The sequence below is a fragment of the Erinaceus europaeus genome, chromosome 5 (assembly GCF_950295315.1).
Source record: "Erinaceus europaeus chromosome 5, mEriEur2.1, whole genome shotgun sequence".
Taxonomy (NCBI): Eukaryota; Metazoa; Chordata; class Mammalia; order Eulipotyphla; family Erinaceidae; genus Erinaceus; species Erinaceus europaeus.
The window spans coordinates 127999288-128016887 of record NC_080166.1 but is presented as its reverse complement, the minus strand read 5'-3'; the positions used below and the strand labels follow the sequence as shown (position 1 = coordinate 128016887).

The 17600-nt window shown below is 51.1% G+C and overlaps 1 protein-coding gene across 3 annotated transcripts in view; it reads right to left on the bottom strand.

The window, feature by feature from the left end:
• Positions 1-17600, bottom strand: part of FARP1 (FERM, ARH/RhoGEF and pleckstrin domain protein 1) — a 222512-nt gene that overhangs the window by 16311 nt on the left and 188601 nt on the right. For 2 of the 3 annotated variants that reach the window (XM_060191788.1, XM_060191790.1), the window contains 3 exons: positions 7730-7917; positions 5709-5798; positions 4058-4191 (listed from right to left, as the gene is read on the bottom strand). In XM_060191788.1, coding sequence (XP_060047771.1) covers positions 4058-4191; positions 5709-5798; positions 7730-7917 — 412 coding nt within the window. The remainder of the gene's footprint in view (positions 1-4057; positions 4192-5708; positions 5799-7729; positions 7918-17600) is intronic. The other variant, XM_060191789.1, reaches the window with a different exon arrangement.

Genomic DNA, 17600 nt, shown 5'->3' with positions numbered 1-17600 from the left:
TCTCAGCAGAGGGTGGAGTGAAAAGCACGTGCACACACACATGTACATGCACACGCACAGGCACACACGCACACACAGGACTCAGTCTCCCAGAACCTGTACACACACACACTGCCCATGAACTAGTCAGTAACTCAGCAGCAGAAAGACTGAGAGCAACAACCAGGAAAGGATTTGAAAACCAGCTTCCTGGGAGTTGGGCGGTAGCGCAGAGGGTTAAGCACAGAGGGTTAAGCGCGAGGACTGGCGCAAAGGATCCTGGTTCGAGCCCCCGGCTCCCCACCTGCAGGGGAGTCGCTTCACAGGCGGTGAAGCAGGTCTGCAGGTATCTCTCTTTCTCTCCTGCTCTCTGTCTTCCCCTCTTTTCTCCGTTTCTCTCTGTCCTATCCAACAACGAAATCAATAATAACTACAACAATAAAACAACAAGGGCAACAAAAGGTAATAAATATTAAAAAATGAATTTTAGAAAACCAGCTTCCCAGCTATCCATAAGAGGCAAAAAGGGACTTGGGCTTGGGGTCGTGACTCTGACCTTCAAGATACACTTTTGGGCTGGGGAGACAGCATTATGGTGATGCCAGAGACTCTCATGCCCGAGGCTCTGAGGTTGCAGGTTCAGTCACCAGCACCACCAGAGCTGAGCAGTGCCCTGGGAAATGAAGGGAGGGAGCGGAAAAGAAGTCTAAACTGTACACTTAAAAAAGTTATATATAGCTGATGGGTTTTATCTCAGGTATGTTTAACCACAATTTTAAAAACTTGGCAACCTAAAAGATGACTGACTCCATGGTAGAAAGCAAGCCAAGCATGAGGGAGGCCCTGGGTTTGATTCCTGCCACCACTCGTGATGGAACAGTACTCTGCTCTTACTCATAAAATAGACAGTTCTTTAAAAAGCAATGAACACTTGGGGGTCAGACGGTGGCGCAGTAGGTTAAGCGCACATGGCGCAAAGCACAAGGACCCGTGTAAGGATCCCGGTTCGAGCCCCCGGCTCTCCACCTGCAGGGGAGTCGCTTCACAGGTGGTGAAGCAGGTCTAAAGGTGTCTGTCTTTCTCTCCCCGTCTTCCCCTCCTCTCTCCATTTCTTTCTGTCCTATCCAACAATGAACGACATCAACAATAACAATAACCACAACAAGGCTACAACAACAGGGGCAACAAAAGGGGGAAAAATGGCCTCCAGGAGCAGTGGATTCATGGTGCAGGCAGGGAGCCCCAGCGATAACCCTGGAGGCAAAAAAAAAAAAGTAATAAACACTTAAAGACTGCCCTGCTAGGAAAAATGGGGTATCCAACCTCTGTAGTTAAAGATTCCCTCTGGCCTTTTAGGATCCTGTCTTAGGGATTACAGTAGAAAATGGGAGTTTAAGGCTGGGGACACAGCATAGTGGCTCTACAGAAAGAGTCTCATGCCTGAGGCTCTGAGGTCCCAGGTTCAATCCCCAGCACCACCATAAGTTAGAGCTAAGCAGTGCTTTGATCAGCCTTTCTCTGTATCTCTTATGAAAATACAGAGTGGGCGAGGCCAGGCCAGTGAGAGGGACTGCCACTCACACCACAGGCCCCACGTGGGACCCATCTGCAGTGCGCCTGTGACCTCCCGGCTTTATTACCCTTAACCATGGCCCACGGAACTGGGCTCCAGGATGCCAGTTCTCTCCAGAAGGCTCTTTTCTAGATCCTTCCCAGAGAGAGTTAGTGAGTCTTCTCTGAACTTGTGTTCATCAAATGCCCCCCTGCTCCTTTCGTTGAACTGAGAAGCAGGCTGTCCCCTGAGGTGCAGCCCAGGCACACGGCAAGGCCTGGCGCTGAGGGCTGGACCCCACTGCTGTGGCCCGAGTGTTCGCTCTCTGGCTCTGGAGAGTGAGCAGTGGACTATGGTTCTACTGAGGTCTGTTCACATGGGGGGTGACGGGGCTGGGCCACCTGGAAGTCCTGCTTGTCAAGGGAGGCAGAGGGGCCGGATGGCACAGCACCTGGCTGAGTCGCCAAGGTACTTGTCCAGCAGAGAAGTGATTACAGAAGCCAGGACTCCCACCTTCTGCATCCCGTAAAGAGTTTTGGTCCAGGGGGTCGGGCGGTTGCGAAGCTGGTTAAGCGCACATGGTGCAAAGCGCAAGGGCCGGTATAAGGATGCCGGTTTGAGCCCCCAGCTTCCCACCTGCGGGAGGGGGGGAAGTAGTGAAGCAGGTCTGCAGGTATCTATCCCTTTCTCTGTCTTCCCCTCTTCTCTTGTTTTCTCTCTGTCCTATCCAACAGCAATAACAACAATGATAAACAACAATGGCAACAAAAGGGAAAAAACTGGCCTCCAGGAGCAGTGGAATCATAGTGCTGGCACCGAGCCCCAGCAATAACCCTGGAGGCAATTAAAAAAAAAGAATTTTGGTCCATAACCCCAGAGGGGGAGAAATTGGGCTCTGAACCCCAATTCTACCAGAACTCAGAATGTCTGTCAGCAGGAATCTTGCTTTTATACCATCATTGGAAAGGAAGCGAATCTGGGAAACACCAGAAGTCAAGTGCTGTCTCTCTTAGCTGAGAGAAAAGGAAAAAAAAAAAAAACAGGAAGGAAGGATACTTGGAAGTAGTAATAGGTGCAGATGTATCTTAGAAAGGAAGTGAAGGGGGGTTGGGCGGTAGTGCAGTGGGTTAAGCGCACATGGCGCAAAGCGCAAAGACCGGCGTAAGGATCCCAGTTTGAATCCCCAGCTCCCCACCTGCAGGGGAGTCGCTTCACAGGCGGTGAAGCAGGTCTGCAGGTGTCTGTCTTTCTCTCCCCCTGTCTTGCCTTCCTCTCTCCATTTCTCTCTGTCCTATCCAACAACAGAGACATCAATAAAACAGCAAGGGCAACAAAAGGGAATAAATATTAAAAAAGAAAGGAAGGAAGTGAAGGCAGGACCATAGAAGTGAATTAAAATGGGGGGATATACAGTGCCATCGGAGGGGGGAGGAGACACAGAGCTCTGCTGGTGGGAATGGTGTGGACTCGTCACCAAATGATTTTGTAAATCACTAATAAAAGATTAAAAATAGGGAGTCGGGCAGTGGCGCAGCGGGTTAAGCGCACGTGGCGCAAATCGCCAGGACCTACGTAAGGATCCCGGTTCGAGCCCCCGGCTCCCCACCTGCAGGGGAGTCGCTTCACAGGCGGTGAAGCAGGTCTGCAGGTGTCTGTCTTTCTCTCCCCCTCTCTGTCTTCTCCTCCTCTCCCCATTTCTCTCTGTCCTATCCAACAACAACGACATTAATAACCACAACAATGTTAAACAACAAGGGCAACAAAAAGGAAAATAAATAAATAAATAAATAAAAAATGGGGGCTGGGTGATGGCACATCCAGTTGAAAACACGTTGCCATGTACAAGAACCTGGGTTCCAGCCCCTAGTCCCCACCTGCAGGAGGGACACTTTAAGAGCGGTGAAGCAGGCCTGCAGGTGTCTCTCTTTCTCCCTATCTCTCACCCTCCTTAATTTCTCTCTGCCCTATCAAATAAAATAGGAATAATAATAAAAAAAAAAGGCCTCTAGGAGCAGGCACAATGGAGGAAGCATTGATGCTAGGGTCTCTCTCTCCCTCTTCCCCTCTCTCTCTCTCCCTCTCTGTCTGAAAGAAGGGAGGGAGGGAGGGAGCCAGGAGGTGGTGTACCTGGCTGAGTGTACAAGGTACAGTGTTTAAGGACCCTGGCTCAATTCCTGGTCCCTACTACTGGCAGGGGGGAAGCTTCACGAGTGGTGAATCAGATCTGCAGGTGTCTCTCTGCCTATCTCATCCCTTCGACTTCTGTCAGTCTCTATCCAAAAAAAGCCAATAAAAATAAATAAATCTTTTTTAAAAAAGGGGGGGAGAAGAAACACAAAAATACTCATTTGGAGACTTGCAAATCAAGGCAGAAATGGCCGAGCTGAGCTGTGAATACGTGCTGTGTGTCACTGGCTCATCTTCAGCCAATTCCCTGGCTGTCTTGGCTCTAGGGCAGCTTAGCGGCAGGAATACGACAGGAAAGGTGGGGGGGGGGGTTCTGAGGGGTGCAGCCATCACACTCACCACAGCGCCAGCCGCTGCTCAATTTCTTTGAGAAAGTTGGTGTGGAACTTGTGCAGAGGCTCGAAGTTGGGGAAGATGAGGCTCCTCAGGGTCTCGGGCATGGTGTCCTCTCTGCTCACGACGCTCTGAAGCCACTGGGGAGGGAAGGACAGAGTCACAGGCTGTGGGGCTGCCAGCAGGGGTGTCGGGACAGGGCTGGACAGGCTGGACATTTCAGGAGTTGGGGAGGGGGGGCTTCCACACCCTCCGGCTTGCTCCCCACACTGTCATCCTGTGGGGGTGACTTCCTGCCGCCTCAAATGTGCTACTGACTGATGGTTAAGGCAGCGCACATCCATTCAACGGGTAGCTCCTCGAACCCAAGCCTTGGGGATTACTCCACTTAGTCCTCTGTAGGGCCCCTGGACCCTTCCTAAAGGAGCTCTCCACGGCTTTGTTAAATGGCTGAGCAGAGCAGGGAAATAGCTTAACTAGCAGAGCACAGACTCTGCTAGTGTGCCCAAGGCTGCCGGTTTGATCTCCAGTGCCGCCCGTACTGGTCTCTCTCTCTCTCTCTCTTCCTCTCTCAGAGGAAACACTCCCCCTCTCCTATGGTGTAAGTCAAACCAATCTTCCAAAGCACACTGGAAACAGGCCAGGGCGTGGTTCACCCAGGAGTACATGCTACCATGCACGAGGATTTGGGGGCAAGCCCACACCCTCCACCTGCGGGGGATGGGGGGCGGACTGCCCGAGTGATGGTGCAGCGCTGCAGGTGTCGCATCTCTCTCTCTCCCTCTCTCTCCACTCACCCAACTTTTCCTTTTCTTTTATCAAAAATAATTGCTGCTGGGAAGAGTGGAATTATGGAGCTGGAAAGGCCCATGGGACCTCATGGACAAAGTAAAGACATAAATGCAGATTTAAAAAAAACTATTTAAAAAGTGTAGAACAAAGGCAACCAGCCAGGAAAGACCGAGAGAAGGCCACCACCTTCTCAGAAAACCACACAGGCATCTCCCTGAGATGAGGTGGCTGGCCACCCCCCATACAAGGCTAACACCCCCCCCCACACCCTTGAGGTACAAATGCCAGGGCCTCCAGCAGCCATCCAAGGGACCCCTTCTCTCTCTGGGTCCTGGAGGGTCAGAGAAACAGCGGGGTGCAGAATCTGCTTCCAGGCTCGTGCAGAACCTTTTTTTTTTTTTTATCATCAAAGAAAAAACGAGGCTGTAACTCACTTCTCAGATTTCCCGCCAGCAAAGCCAGAAACCTATGTCTAATCACGAGCCACACACGGACAGACACACACAGAGACAGACAGACAGACAGACAGACAGACAGACACACACACACCTGCTTGGGGTATGCAGAAAGCAACATTTCATTTTAATTTCCTCCATTTTAGAAGCCTCCTTCCTCTGCACTTAAAAAAAAAAAATCACAACTAGACATTTTTTTTTTCTTTCCTTCAAGAGGCTATTCTGAATTAAGTAGATGCTTGTAAATTCTCATTTCCAAAACCCAGGAACGAGAAAGCCTTTTGCTGGTGCCCTGGGGAAGGAAGGCAGCGCTTAATTCAATGCAACTTCCCTGCGAGAGAGAGCGGGCGGAGAGTTGGGCTTGGGGTCAGTGACGGAGGCTGGTTTCGCGGGGAGGCTGCTGCACATACCGAGGTGATGACTTCCAGGTCTTTCAGGTACGTCTTCTCTGTGGTGGACACCTCCTTGGCCATGAAGTAGGCCTTGTCAGTCGGGATTCTCTGCAAGACCCAGGGCAAGAACCTACATGGCACTGTCACTTACTCTGGGGGACAAGCTCTAGCAAGGTTCCAGTTCCACGAGAGTCCTGCTGAGACAGACAGATGGCTGACTGCTGGTCCCCCACCCGCCACGCCACACCTCCTTCTAGTCTTGACACTGATCCTACAAGCCTGCGACCGTTCGCACTCCTGACTACAGTGGGAGAACTGAGGCGTTGAACATGCAAGTGACCTTTCTAAGGATGGAAGCTGGGGTCCTGGGGTCTGGCTGGCCTCAGGGCCCAAATTCTCAAGCAGTGTGTTGTGCTGGGCTGGGTGGTGGTGTCCCCGGTCGAGCACCGTATTCCCATGCAAAAGGACCCATGTTCAAGCCCCCCAGTCCTCACCCATGGGAGAGAAGCTTCACCAGTGGGGAAGCAGTGCTGCAGGTGACTTTCTCTTTCCCCGTTTCTGACTCCATTGGTAAAAGGGGAGAAAAACAAACAAACAAGTCTCAATCCCAGCACCACCATAGACCAGAGCTGAGCAGTGTACTGGTCGGTCTCTGTCTCTCATTAAATACACACAAAAATATATATTTTTTAAAAAGTCAGGGCCAGGTGGTGGTGTACCTGGTTGAGCGCACATGTTACAACGCACAAGGACCAACGTTCAAGCCCTTGGTCCCCACCTGTAGGGGGAAAGCTCTGTGAGTGGTGAAGCAGTGTTGCAAGTATCTCTCTCTCTCCCTATCGTCCGCCACCTCTCTTGATTCCTGACTGTCTATCCAATAAATAAGGATTTTTTTTTAAAGTCTGCCACTGTCTTTTTGTTTTGTCTCACACTGAGCTATCAGGCTTGATATATATATATATATATATATATACATATATATATATATATATTATCTTTAATCATATCTTTTGCTTAAAAAAAAGCTATAAAACTTCATCTAATGCAAATTTAAAAAAATCAATAGAGTCTCTGGTTAAATGAGGATGTCCAGGCTCAATCAACTAGTTCGTATTCTCCTTCTAGGGTGGGAAGAGGCAGGACCAGGGCATGAGGCTCCGAGTCTGGGGGTGTTTCCTCCCAAGAGAATATTGAGTAAATATCAGTGTGAGGTCCTGAATTCGGCCTCAGCCCCACCCCCCACGCCCAGCGTCAGGTGTCCAAAATGGCTACCTGCACATCTAAGTAACAGATCTGACTGAAATGTGGGCTAGGGAGATAGCTCCACAGTAGGCCGCAGGACTACATACCCAGCAATGCACAACTGACGGCCGTTCTGGGTGCCCTCGTAAGGACATAATGAAGGTTACACCCAAGTCTAGTGGCCGGTGCGCCGCTATGTTCCATCGCTGGGGAGCCAGAGACGACCCGAACTGCCCCTGCGGCTACAGACAGACTATGACCCACATAGTCAACGACTGCCACCTCTCCAGATTCAAAGGAGGTCTCGAAACTTTACGTCAGGCTCAACCTGACGCTGTTGACTGGCTACGGAAGAAGGGCAAACGCTAAAAGAAGAAGTGGGAGAGCAGAGCCAGGCAATCTGAAAGTGGGAGTCCTGGGGCCTAGAATCTGGGGCCTAAGGTCTGGAACCTGGAGTCAGAGGCTTGGGACCTGGGGCTTGGGGTCCAAGGCCTGGCTCCTGGGGCCTGAGGCTTGGGGTACGGGTACTTGAGTCTGGGGTTTAATGTCTGGGGCCTGAGGCCTAGAATCTGAGCTCTAAGGTCTGGATTGTGGCGTCTAAGGTCTGGATCTTAGGGTCCAGGGTCTAGTCTTGAGCTCCAGGGTCTGAGACCTAAGGTCTGGGTCCTGGGGTCTAAGGCCGAGGCCTTGGGGTCTAGAGTCTGGGTCTGAGACCTGGGGCCTGAGGTTAGAGTCTGAGGCCTGGAACCTGGGGGTTGGAGTTAGAAGCCTGGGTCCTGGGGTCTGCGGGGGCCCACCTTTCTCCGTCCTTCCTCCTCATCGTCCGTCCGGGGGTTGGCCTGGTTGTTGAGCAGTGGGCTGACCAGGGGCGAGGCCTGCTTGGTGTCGGGGCTCAGGTTGGGGGACAGGATGACGCTGGGGGGTACGGCTCCTCCCTGCGAGTTGACGGAGAGCTCTGAAAGGTGAGGGCTAGCAGTCAGGGAGCCTGTTTGGGGATGAGAAGTATTAAAGAAAAAAACAAAACAAAAAGTAACTCCTCTGGGATGGGACCCAATCTCTGCTTACAATTCCCAACCTTGTCCAGACTTTAGCGCTTCAACCACCAGTTTCTAGTTTTTCCTTTTTTGGTCTTGTTTTGTTTTCTCAGAAGAAGTATAGGTACCTTATGGCCCCCGCCCAGCTACCCTGGTATGAAGGATTCCTTGGAGCCTCCGGCACAGAATTAACAAGGAAGACATGTGGGTATAGAGAACAGGTACAATCATTCAAAAGCGTCGGCCAGCCCCAAACCGAATCCTCATGTCCTTACTACGGCCGCAGCATCTAGAAGTCACGGGAGAAAGACAGCAGGGTCTCTACGAGGAAGAGCACTAAGCTAGGCAGGAGCTAGAAGCCGAGAGCAGCGCCTAGGACAGACAAGGCCCCGTCCCCAGGGGAGGGCAAGCTCCCAGGACTCCCCCCACCCCCGCCCCCACCCCCACCTGCCCCGCTCTACGGAGAACAGAAGCGAGCTTGTTATACCTGGTGGTGTCATGCCACGTCTCTCTCACTGTGAGCGCCAGACACTAGCGTCACATGTCCATCACAAGGCAAACTTAAAAAAAATTTTTTTTTTTAAATGTAAAGCTGCAGGAGGTCACAACATGCTCACCAGAGAGTCCCCCTTAGGATAGTGAGAGTGACAGGTGGCGGTTAAGTCTTTCTCTGAAAAGGATACCATTGTTAGAGGACATGAAAACGCAGTTAATTTTACCCGTGGTGAGGCAGCCAGAGAGGATGTGTGTGTGAAACTCCTTGCCCACACAATGTGTGCAAAATATCAGGAGCTCAGGCCTGTGGAAGCTAGGTATTTCTTTCTTTTCCTATTAAATACCTAAGACATTCGTACTCTGAATGCAGATTTGCTGGAGCCAGAATGAGGAGGAGGGGAAGTCTGTTACGATGGGAACAAAGATGGCAGTGATTGTTTTCTCCGCGGTCCGTCTAAAGTTTCGTGCTGGTTAGGGTTAGAGTCAGGCTACTCGGCATGCAGTCAGGGGTGTCCCAGAGAAAGGTGAAGTGCGGCTCCTCAGGTGTACCCCCGTTTTCTTCACATCTATCCTCTCCCTCCGGAGGGAGATCCATTCAGAAGTTATAAGATAGAAGCTGACAAAGTCGGGATGGTGGTGGTGGTGGTGGTAAGCTTGGATGGTCAAAACCCAGCAGGGGCCTGGGTCGACCAGTTCAGTCACGTCACTAACGGGTGGGGACAAGCCACCAATTCCAGGAAGACAGAAAAAAAAAATCTTCCTGCCCCCACCCCAGTTGTGGTCAGTTCAATGATCCTTACAGAACAAGATTAGGGAATATGAGGAAAAGGCAGATTCAAGATATAAGCATATATATGTATATGTATATATGTATATATATATGTTTATTATTTTCTTAGTGCTCTCCATGGTAATAAAGTGGTGTTAGAGACCCGATCACCCCCATGCACCACCAGCCCCAGTGAAACCCCCAGAGAAAAAGGCCAGAAATCACTTCACACATGTCAATTTTATTGACACTAGTGCACAAGGGCAGTACAATAAATTTCGCAAGAGCTGGGAATCGTCAGGTAGAAGTCCTCAACGACAATCAGAGGGGTAGTAGCTTCAAGGTGCTACACTAGTCTCTCTTTAAAAAAAAAATAAAGGAAAGAAAACAGAAATCACAAAGAGGAAAATGTTATCGCTACAAATTGGAGAAGAGAGAAGAATCTGGCCGTCGGTGTGTGGCAGGGGCAGGACATCTGGTGCAGCTGTGAGCGGCTGCGGGAGGCCTCCCTTTTCTGCTCTGTCCACTGGGACCTGGCAGCATTGAGGGGTGTTGGGGGTGGGGAGGGGGCTCGCTTACCTGGGGGTCTCAGTGGGTGATGTGAGGTGAGGCAGCCAGAGAGACAGAGAGAGAGGGAAGTGAGAGCATGCTGGGTTTGGGGTTTGCAGTGACTTGGGACAGAGAAAGCACCTGTCTCACCAGAGAGATTTGGAGCCAGGACTAAAGTCAGCTAGCGGCTTAGACTGCGCCGATTAGACCCTGGGTGGCACTCGACAGCTATGAGCCAGGACTGAAGTCAGCTAGCGGCTTAGACTGCGCCGATTAAACCCTGGATGGCACTCGACGGCTACGAAAGAGCAGAAACCAACAGCCTCGGTACACGGGGAACACGCTCAAGGACCCACACTCCAAGGCCAAACGCCACTGTCCTTGTGAAGCCCCATCCCCACTCCCTCCTCCCCGAGGAAAGCAGTCATCTGGCACACAGCGCCGTAAGGATCAACTCCTAGAACAGGCTTCAACGAAGAAGGAGAAGGAGAAGGAGCAGAAAAAGGAGAAAGAGGACAAAGAGAACGAGGAGGAGGAGGAGGAGAAGAGGGAGGGAGTAGGGAAGAGGAGGAGGAAGAGAAGAAAAATCTAGAAGACACTCCCGGTAGCTCCTAGCTGAGACACAATTCCAGAAACAGGACGCTGAGAGTCAACACGGTGACGACCTGCATTCCCAGGTAGCCCAGGGGATGGCTCAAGGTCAGCTGGAAGGTTGAGGGGTCTGCCAGGCGTGGATTGGGGGATAAGGGGATCATTATTATTATTATTCCACTACGGCCCTGTTTTTCCTTCTACAGAGATTTAAAAAAAATATTTACTTTGGCTAGAGATTATGAAGTTGAGAAGTTGAGAAGGGAGGGGGGGAAGATGGAGGGAGAGAGAAAGGGCGAGAGACACGCCTGCAGCACTGCTCTATTTATGAAGATTCCCCCCATCACCCCTACAGGAGGGTTCGGGGGCTTTCAACCCTTGAACCCGCGTCCTTGTGCACGGTAATGTGTACGCTCAATTGGGTGTGCCACTGCTGGGTCCCCAGAGGCTCTAAGGTGGGTCTCAGGAGGCCTGCAACACATAGACCACCCCCCCCACCCCGCTGACAAACTGGAAGCAGCCTGGTCTACAACTGTCGCTGGCCGACTGACCTCCCAGGAGAGGAAGACCTGCAGCTCTCAAGCTCAAGGTTGGTCCCTCTGAGTTGTAGCCAAGGGGAACAGCCATCTCCCCCCCACACACACACACACTTCTTTCCAGGCCAGAGAAACTTCCTCAAGACTAGAAGGCAGAGGTGACGTTGGCCCAAGAGGAAACGGGGGGTTCGCTCTCCCACAACCAGTGAGAAACACACTGATGGGGGTGGGAGTGGGGGAGGCAGTGGTAAGCGGAATCTGGCAGCTGGAGGGGGTGGGGAAAACGTCCACCTGACTTAGAACCAGAGGGTGGGGCAGAGGGGTCTCCAGGACCCTGGCACCCACCTAGGGCCCAGGTGAGCAGCTGTGCTGAGCAGGCCGTCCCCTGAAGGCTGTGGTCCCTGGAACCACGTGCTACACACTGTCACTGGTGTAGTCTGTTTTCCCCTCTCAACAAAACAAACAGAAAGACCAAAAAACCAATGACAGACTCGACTGTTCAGACCCCTGCAGCCTGTCACCTGCTTTGAAAGGCACAGCCCCAGGGCAGTCAGACAGCCACCCTGCTGACTGACAGACAGCCACTGCTGGGGCAGGGGGATCTCCCACTTTTCTCCTTTAGGACACACTGGCCAAGGGGGTGTCTTTCTTTCCAAAGGTGGGGGTGGGGGGGACTGTAGGTGAGTGAAGAGAAAGCACCTGGGTGTTAAGGCAGCAAGTAGGAAGAAGTCTAGAGAAATTAGAAAAAGACTGGCCACGCATCGAACATCTGGGAGTTTCTGATTTAAAGATAAATAAAGGGGACCGGGCAGGGCCGCACTGCTCTGGGCGCACACATTACAGTGCTCAAAGAACCAGGTTCAAACTCCCGGTCCCCACAAGCAGTGAAGCAGGTCTGCAGGTGTCTGTCTCTATCTACCCCTGTCATCTCCATTTCTGTCTCGACTAAGAAAATAGAAAAGAGGAAGAAAAAACAGTGGGAATAACCAGCCACCGGGAGGGGTAGTTTAAGATAAGCCTGGTGGCAATCACAAATATACTAAAAAAAATTTTTTTAAATTACAAATCCTGGACTAAAAGGGGCCAGGTGGTGACATACATGGATTGAGCACACGTTACCATGTACAAGGGCCCAGGTTCAAGCCCCAGGTCCGCACATGTGTGTGTGGGGGGCTTCATGAGAGGTTTGAAGCCCTGCTGTAGGTTATCCCCGTCTCTCTCCTAATTTCCCTCTCCCCTTTAAAAGAAAAATCTCAGGAGTTGGGCGGTAGCGCAGCGGGCTAAGCGCATGTGGCGCAAAGCACAAAGACAGGCATAAGGACCCTGGTTCGAGCCCCCGGCTCCCCACCTGCAGGGGAGTCAATTCACAGGTGGTGAAGCAGGTCTGCAGGTGTCTATCTTTCTCTCTGCCTCTGTCTTCCCCTCCTCTCTCCACTTCTCTCTGTCCTATCCAACAATGATGACATCAGTAACAATAACAACAAGAAGCAACAGGGGCAACAAAAGGGAAAATAAATATAATTTTTTTTTTAAATCTTTTAATTCTGAGAGGGGAGGTAGCTCAGCCCTGAGGACTTTTGAGCCCCCTCAGCAGACTGGGCCACTCGCCTAAGTGACACCAGAGGAAACTCCACAAGTGGCAGAGTGCTGTGGTGGTGGATCTCCTCTCTCTGCCTCTCCTCCTGTCTGCAGTTTAAAAGAAAAATAAGTCAAGTCCCTGGGATCAGCGCATCTGTGACTGCCCCCCCCCCATGCTTGCTTTCCCCCAGTTCTAGAAGCTGCCCTGCACACTTTCAGGCCTGCAGTTACTCTGCTGGCTTGCAGCCCTTCTGTATCCTGCGCCTCTTCCGTAACCTTGTGACTCCAGTACTGCACCCCCAGCCTCCCTTCCCAGCCATGAATCCACATCAAGAAGGTAGGGTTATGTGTGTCCTCCCGCCCCCCAACATTGCCCTCGAGGGAGGCATATCTGGTAATGGCTTCTCAAAGCCTTTTAAACACATACTGCCTCGTGGGCACCGTCAATTATGAGACTTTGGCTCAATGTTGACTTGTTATTGGTGGCTTTTTCCTCTTTATTGCCCAGCCCAGAACCTGGAAGAGCGTCTCCGTCTTCCTAATTCCAGATCCGTTCATGATTCTCTTCCCCGGGCAAGCTGGACTCACAGCACACCCGGGCGTAACACACCTCCGTCAGACCATGCTGGATACAACTCACACCCCCAGACCCCCAGCGAGCCAGACTCAGGGCCCTCTCAGCTGCACAGAGCACCCCACCCCCTTCCACTGTGTCCAGGGCTTAAGCACAAACCCACGCAGGGCTGGGTAAAGAGAGTGGTTCTGAACCCTCCCCCCTTCCCTCCCTCCCTTCCTTACTTCTTACTGCCACCAGGGTTACTGCTGGGGCTTGGTGCCAGCACTACAAATTAAAAGCTCCCTGCTTTTTTTCTTTCTATTTTGTTGGCTAGGACAGAGAAATCGAGAGGAGAAGGGAAGACAAAGAGGGAGAAAGAGAGATACCTGCAGCACTGCTTCACCACTTGCGAAGTATCCCCCTGCGCGTGCAGAGAAGGGGTTAATCTGGTGTACTGCCACCCACCCCCCCGACCCACTTTTCAGACCCACTTTTCAAGCTGGAGAAATGGTGCCTGACTTGAATCCCAACTGGCCCATCAACGGGTCGTGTCCGCTGGCAAAGTTAGGACTAGGATCACTTTGGCCTAGGAAGGAGAGAACTACAAGCCTGGTGAATAGTTTACAAACACACTACTCCAAGGAGAAGGTGGGCTAAATACTCACATTATCGGAGAGTGCAGGTATTGGTGGGGATGAGAGGATGCTGGCTGTGTTGCCCAAGTCTGTCTGTCCAAGTAAAAGGACTGAAAAGCAGCCCTGCCAATATTTCAGTGTCTCCCCCAAATCAGTATCTAAGAAACTATCATCTATCCTAGTCTGTCTCCTGCTGTTTGAGTCTAAAATACAGGAGTTTTTTTTTTTTTTTTTTTTTTTTTTTTAATCTTTGCTTATCCTAGAAAATGCCCCAGGGAGGATAGAGGAAAAAAAAAGAGATGGGGGTGGAGAGGTAAGCTTTCATCTATTTTTAAAGAGGTGTTATTTCAATCCATAGTCTTCCCTCTAACAGAGAAGATAATGAGCTCTCTCTAGAGACTATCTGCTTTGGAAAGCCAGTTCTTTAGAAAAAAAAAAAGTGAGAGTTGTACGCACGAATGGGCAGAGTTCCATGGGCACACAGACTGGCTGGCAGTGTTTCCTCTACATTGTAAGGTTCCAGCGGAAGGAAATAAGTGCCTTACAGGTTATCGATTAAAGCAGGGGATGTTGTTCCCTTGACATATATATATTTTAAATTTGACAGGACAGAGAAATTCAGAGAGGAAGAGGAGATGGGGGGGGAGATACCTGTAGCACTGCTTCACCACTCATGAAGATTCCCCCAGGTCCTTGTGCACTTGTGCATGGTAACTAACACAAGTGCTCAACCAGGTGCGGCACCACTCAGCCCTTTATCTTAATGATGGCAATATATATATGTGTGTGTGTGTGTGTGTGTATATATGTGTGTGTGTGTGTGGGGGCTATATATATATATATAATGATGACACACACACATATATATATATATATATATATATTATATGGATTTAAGAAAAGCCAGGCAGCTGAGCATCAAGTTCTCCAGCAAAGCAATTTGCAGAGAGAGATGGGGCGGGGAGGCGGGCAGTGGTGACAGGTGATGTCAAACACTTGCTCTCAAGGATCCAGGAGGTTTCTCCTTGGCTCCGACCATGGTGGCGCTTGGGCTGGGGGCACACAGTGCTTGGGACAGAGGAAAGGTAATGTGTCATGCTCTGGACAAAGTAGAGAGACAGAAAAGTTCCAAGGAACAGAGAAACACCAAGTGCGAAGAGTGCCAAGAGCCTCATTAGTTGAAGGTTAAAGAGAGAACACTGCTTTCATTGGGGCTGAAGGAGCCCCCAGGTTGCTGTTACTGGAGAAGATGGCGTGTATACACACACCCGTAGGGGGAATGAATCCAGTCCACAAAGTCACTCTTGGGCTGTAGAGAGGAGGCCGGGGCTCTTGGCATGAGATGCCCAACAGGGGCTGAGCTGGGCCATGCCTCCTCCCCCCCCCCGCCCACCCCCCTCCCCCAGCTCTCCAATAGACGGCTCAGCTCTGTCCCATTCAAAGTGGTGCAGCAAACTTGGGCCCCAGTATCTCAGCTCCCCCATGCAAGTCACCAATCCTGTTGCTCTCTGTTCCCAGGAGGCTGCCCCCTCCAACCACGGAGGTCCTCCTTGCTCTCAACTCCCCATCTCTACCCCGTCCCTGCCCCCGGGGTGGGGGCTGCCAGGATGCTGGGGTCCAAGCTTGCCCCTGCTGCTGTGTCCCAAGCAAACAGGCATTCGGCAGCATTAAAAGAAAAGAGAGAGAGAGAGAGAGAGAGAGAGAAAATAAAGATAAAAAAGTGTACCCAAAAGGAATGCAGAGCACTGAAGGTGCCCCCATGCTTTAAGGATAAAGACAGAACGCAGGAGAGCGAAATAAGTGACTGAAAAATCCCCCTACCCCCAGGGCACATGCTGACGGCACAGGGTGCAGGATGGAGGATGGAACAGCAGAGGTGTTTCCTCGAGTTTATTTCAGCAGATGACAGATACGAGAGTGACGTCCTCAGCCTGCTCTACGGAAGATGGAATGCCGTGGATTACACTTGTTTTTTTAAATACATTTTTTTTCTCTTTTAGCTTAGGGTTAAATACAGAGAAGGTGGGGGGTGGTGGTGGTGGTGAGTTGGACTCATGCTGCAGGCCCAGCTGCTGAGAGCTCTTCCTGGTAACTTTGCAGGCAGGGAGGGGGTGAGCGGGAGGGGAGGGGTGGGGCCCGGGGTGCATGCTGAGAGGGAAGCCCTGTCTTCCAGCTTCCTAGAGATCTCTCCCTGCAGGCGGGCAAACAGATGAGTGTCCCAGAAAGAAAACAAACTGACAAATCAAGGAGTTGTTAGTCCAGGTTCATGTCACTCATGGGTTAATGACAAGCCTGTCACCCCACGTCTCCCAAACTGACTCTCCTGGTGCTTTCTATTCTAGGTGCAGATTTCAGGAGACAGGAAGGCACTGCTGCCCGGCTACGGCCATGACCCCCACCTCTTGCTCTCTCAGCCCTCACCTCACTGTGTGGTGTTTTTCACACACACACACACACACCCCTCTGACACACACTCCTGACACACACACCCCTCTGACACACACACACCCCTGACACACACTCCTGACACACACACACAACCTGTGCTCCTCTGCTCTCATAGCAAGCTCCAGCCACCTTACGCTACCCACACTACCCCTGTCAGCAGGGCAACAGCTTCCGTTAAAGCCTCCAGTTTCCACAGAAAAGTGCCCCCTAACGAAATAAATGAACAGCCAAGACCCAAGGAGCTGCATTTCCTGGAAGTTAGAATCCAACTCCCCCTGGGGGAGAGGTGGCTTCTCCCTCGCTAAGCTGTGTCATCTGTTACTTCTTCAATGTCCAGAGACTCAGCATTTTTTTTTTTAAATAAGGCATCCTTCTGCCTGGCCCCCTAAATACTTTTTGTTAATATTTCATTTATTTATTTTTAATGAGACAGGAAGAGGGGGCAGGGAGAGAAAGGATAGAGCACTGCTCAGGGCTGGCTTATGGAGGTGCTGGGGACTGAACTTGGGACCTCCGAGCCTCAGGCATTAAAGTCTTTTGCAGAATCATTATGCTGTCTCCCCAGCCTGAGACCCAGAAATTTTTAAAGCTTCCAAGAGGAGACTTTTCCCATTCTTTCCTGGCGTCTACCAAGATTGTTTAACAACTCTTGCTGGGGGGCTGGGGGGAGGGGTCCTCATGCTAAGAGGGTCTCCTATTTTTCCTTTTTCAAGAGAGGTGCTATTTTATGAATAATACTTTTTTTTTGAAAGACACAATATTCCATGCTTGTCCTTCCCAACTCTTGCAGGGCATACACCTGGCATCTTTTGCTCCAAGGAGAAATAAGTTGACTTTTCTAGAAGACTCCAGGTAACACTAACTAGCCCCTTTTAAGCTTGTGCCCAAGAAGCTCACTCCCTCCCCTACAAATTAAGGCCAAGATAAGGATGCATTTGACTGATGCTTTTCATTCTGATTGTACTATTTATCGTTTTTCCATGAAGAGAGAATATGGCTACAATAAGTGCCCTGTTTATTTGGGCCTGAGAGCCATGACTTTGTTTGAAATGCCAGCAGCTGGCGAGCAGACAGAGCCTGAGCGCCCCTGGTTCGCCCGGCATTAAGTTTCAGCCAACTGCACAGAAGCAGATGGAACCAGACTGACCAGAAACAGGAAAGAGGAAGCTGGGAGACTCTTTTAATCAGAGTCAAGTTCTTGAACTGCTTATGGCTCCTACATGGTCATCCTCCAGCCCCCTCAGCCCTTCCTGCCTATGTCCTTACAGGCGGGTCAGGCAGGGTTGGGGGTGTGAAACTCAGCAGAGGGCCTCTGGGCTTAATCCAGATGCTGGCTTCTCTCAGGTCCAAGTTCAGGCTCAGAGAAGGCCACTCCACTGCCAGGACCATATGGAAGGAAAGACTCGGCCCGGCTGCTCCATCTGTGGGTTAGTTCTCCGGCAACCCACCTGTCACGGTGAAGTAGGAGAGGCCGGTC